Raw genomic sequence first — 3,207 nt, 5'->3', positions numbered from 1 at the left:
GAACGTATAAGGTGGATTCCAGTTCCGATTCCACCACGCTGTCAGAGTCTCTGGCACCTTTCAGGGCTTGCTTGACCTGCCGAAACCAAAGGAAAACCAGCTCGTTGCCCACAGCAAAATAAAAGCGTGGGAAATGGCACAAATTCCACGGGGGTACCTGTGACACAGCCTGGTTCAGAGAAGGCAGAGGCCTCTTTTTCTTCTCCTCGTAGCTGTTGTCACTGGAGGCCCCTTCCATGCTCCGGCGTAACAGCACCCTTTGTGCCACGGCCTCGGCGTCCTCCTCGCTCGACAGCTCATCTGAAACGCCGTCCCTGTTGGTGGCCTCATCCTGGAAAGGCACGGCCAAACCCAGCCTGAGTCACACCAAAGGCTCAAAGCCCCAGCTTTGCTCCCCTCACGTCCTGCAAAGGCAGGTGATCCCCACAGAACACACACTCGGCATCACAGAGACTTCAGGGATTTTTAACTTGTCCTGCCCCTTGTTTTGCCCCAGATATGTGAGAGGGAATTTGGGGTGGATGGAGCTGGATTTGGGGCAAGGGCAGGAAGAGGAGGAGGCAACAGCAGCTCTTGGCTGTGTCTTACATCTGTTTTCCTGGGCTTAAGGCTGCTGGTGGCTCAGAGACCTGGAATTCTGGGCTGTGTCCCCTATACAGGGCTCTGCCCCTCTCCAAATGCCTTCACAGAGAGGAGCTGGGATGGCACAGTATGACAGAATTCCACACAGATCCTATTCCAAGTTTCTTATGTGGGAGCTAACACACCACCAACCCAGACGAGCCTCAAAAGTGACTCCCCAAATCTCTGTGTTTCAGAGATTTCAACAGAGGTCATGATCCTTCAGCTCCTTCTCTCTCCCCAAGGGCTCTTCCACTCTTTCCTGCCTCCCCTCTGCAAGGATATTGTAGGGAACTGTTTGCAAGGCCAATTATTTTACAGAACTGCCTTTGAAAATTGCCCATTTGTTTACTTTTAATCATTATAAGCACTCTCCCTTAACTGAACATCTTGGGATCAGAATTCCCAACGATTAAATGAACACAGACATTTCCAGGACTGTCTCTGTGTGATGGACTTGGCCAAGCAACCTGGGCTAGTGGAAGGGGTCCCTGCCCAGGGCAGAGGGTGGAAGGAGATGAGCTTTAAGGTGCCTTCCAACCCAAACCAGTCTGGGATTCTGTCTGGGATTCCATGAAAAGATGCTGACAGCAAAGCACCAGCACCATGTCAGCTGTTGAATGAGGGGCAGGAAGGGGTTTTAGGTCCCTTAAAGATTAGCAGAAGGAGGGGGCATCTTGTGTTAGATCAAACCATAGAGTTAAGTACCAACACACTTCTGGGCACACAGAGAATACACTGAGACTGTGACTCCAGAGGGATTTCCTCTGGCAGTACCTGCTGGCTCTTCTCCCCGTCAGAGAGTTTACTTTTCTCTTTGGAGTGCAGCAGCCTGTGCTCAGATCTGGCCTGTCTGGGTTTAATGCCATCACTCACAACACTCACACCACTCTCTGTCTCGGTCCCTTTCTCGGCTACCAACTTCACTCTTCTGTTCCTACGAGAGAAAACACAATAAAACACTTTTATGTCAGAGAAAAACTCTTTGGAGTAAAAACATCTTTCACTTGCCACGTGCAGCATCAAACAAGATACCTGAGGGATAAAGCACTGTCTTTGGCAAAAATAAATAAGAGCAATTCAGAAGACAAAAAGTCCTCATGAAAAGAATGGACCTGCCAGCTGAAAACTCACCAAGACACTCACTTAGGAAAAAAGAAGGAAGCAATAATATTATCCCATACAATCTCTCCTCTTCTTCAAGTTATTTTTAGAAAATAATACCATTTCAGCACACAATCAAATAAGGTCACTTCTCTTATAAATAAAAATAAGCTCCACCACGTTCTGCATCTCATCTAAAGCTTGGGTTTACATGATCTAATTTTCCACGATCCAATAAGGACATTCTAAATATTCCTGAGGATCCAGCCTCCTGCAGTGAGAGGAATGCTCTATCTAATTCAGACTGAGCCAGCTGGCAGGCTGGGGGGCTGCCAGTGACAGCACACTTTGTGTTTTCATCTTCATCTGCTGGGTATCAAATTGTCCCCAGTGTCACCACAAACCCCACAAAGCCAGCAGGGATCTCGTACCTCCTCTGGAAAAGCAGGCTGGATAAATTGGTAAGGACTGAGGCAGAGCCAGACTGCTCTTCCTTGCTGCTTTTGTCAGAAGACCAACTGTTCCCATCCACGCCCACAGATTTGCGTAATTTCCTGGGTTTTAAGGAAAGGACAATTAAATTTGTACAACACACACGACTTGAGAAACGGGTGTTTCTGAAAAGATCTGAATGAGAGTTGAACAGCTTTTTAGATGCTATTTTTTTTAAGTCGTGCAGAGCCACGAAACAAACAAGTACTATTTGGATTAAACAAATTTTATGTTTTAATTATTATTTTCTTCAATGTTGCTTTAATTTTATAATAATTTCTAGTTAATAATTAATAATAATTTGTCCTTGATAACTTATAGTAATAATTTATATATTTATTATATTTACAATATATTGTAATATCATATTTCTAATAATTATTACTATTATAATAATATAAATATATTACTATATTAATACTATATTATATACTATATTGTATAATATATAAAATTATTATTATATGAACACATTAATGTATTGTATTATATCTTAAAGAGTTATAATTGATATAATTAATGTAATTATAATATTTACAATTTATACTTACTATTGATATATTTATAACTTATACATTACTTGTAATTTATAATAATTTAGTTAATTTTACAATAATTTTATAATAACGTCATAATTTAAATTTATAATAATTTACTATTCATTTTACAATAATTTTCTAATAACTTCATAATTTAAATTTATAATTTAGTACTCATTTTACAATAATTTTCTAGTAAATTCATAATTTAAATTTATAACAATTTGCCATTAATTTTGCAATAATTTCCTAACACCTTTATAATTTTAATTTAATTTCAATTCAATTTTGCACTTATCTTTATTAATACCTCCATAACCATTTCATCACTTCTTTATTTAATTAAATCATTTAACACACGTTCTATTCAGATGAACAGAAGCTCTGCACACCGCCCCCCCCCAGGACACCACCGGGGGGAAAAAAAAAACACGAGGAGGAAAACCTTTGT

The 3,207-nt window shown here is 40.5% G+C and overlaps 1 protein-coding gene across 1 annotated transcript in view; it reads right to left on the bottom strand.

Moving 5' to 3' along the window:
- Positions 1-3,207, bottom strand: part of LOC114064392 (putative homeodomain transcription factor 1) — a 33,477-nt gene that overhangs the window by 7,061 nt on the left and 23,209 nt on the right. The window contains 1 exon segment of the mRNA XM_027897390.1: positions 158-331. Within this exon segment, the coding sequence (XP_027753191.1) occupies positions 158-331 (174 nt within the window).

The sequence above is a fragment of the Empidonax traillii genome, unplaced genomic scaffold, assembly GCF_003031625.1.
Source record: "Empidonax traillii isolate 1590-97213 ecotype Southwest subspecies unplaced genomic scaffold, ASM303162v1 scaffold541:size654180, whole genome shotgun sequence".
In the NCBI taxonomy this organism is placed as follows: Eukaryota; Metazoa; Chordata; class Aves; order Passeriformes; family Tyrannidae; genus Empidonax; species Empidonax traillii.
Note: the sequence above shows the minus strand (reverse complement) of the source record. Positions and strands in the feature narration are given on the sequence as shown.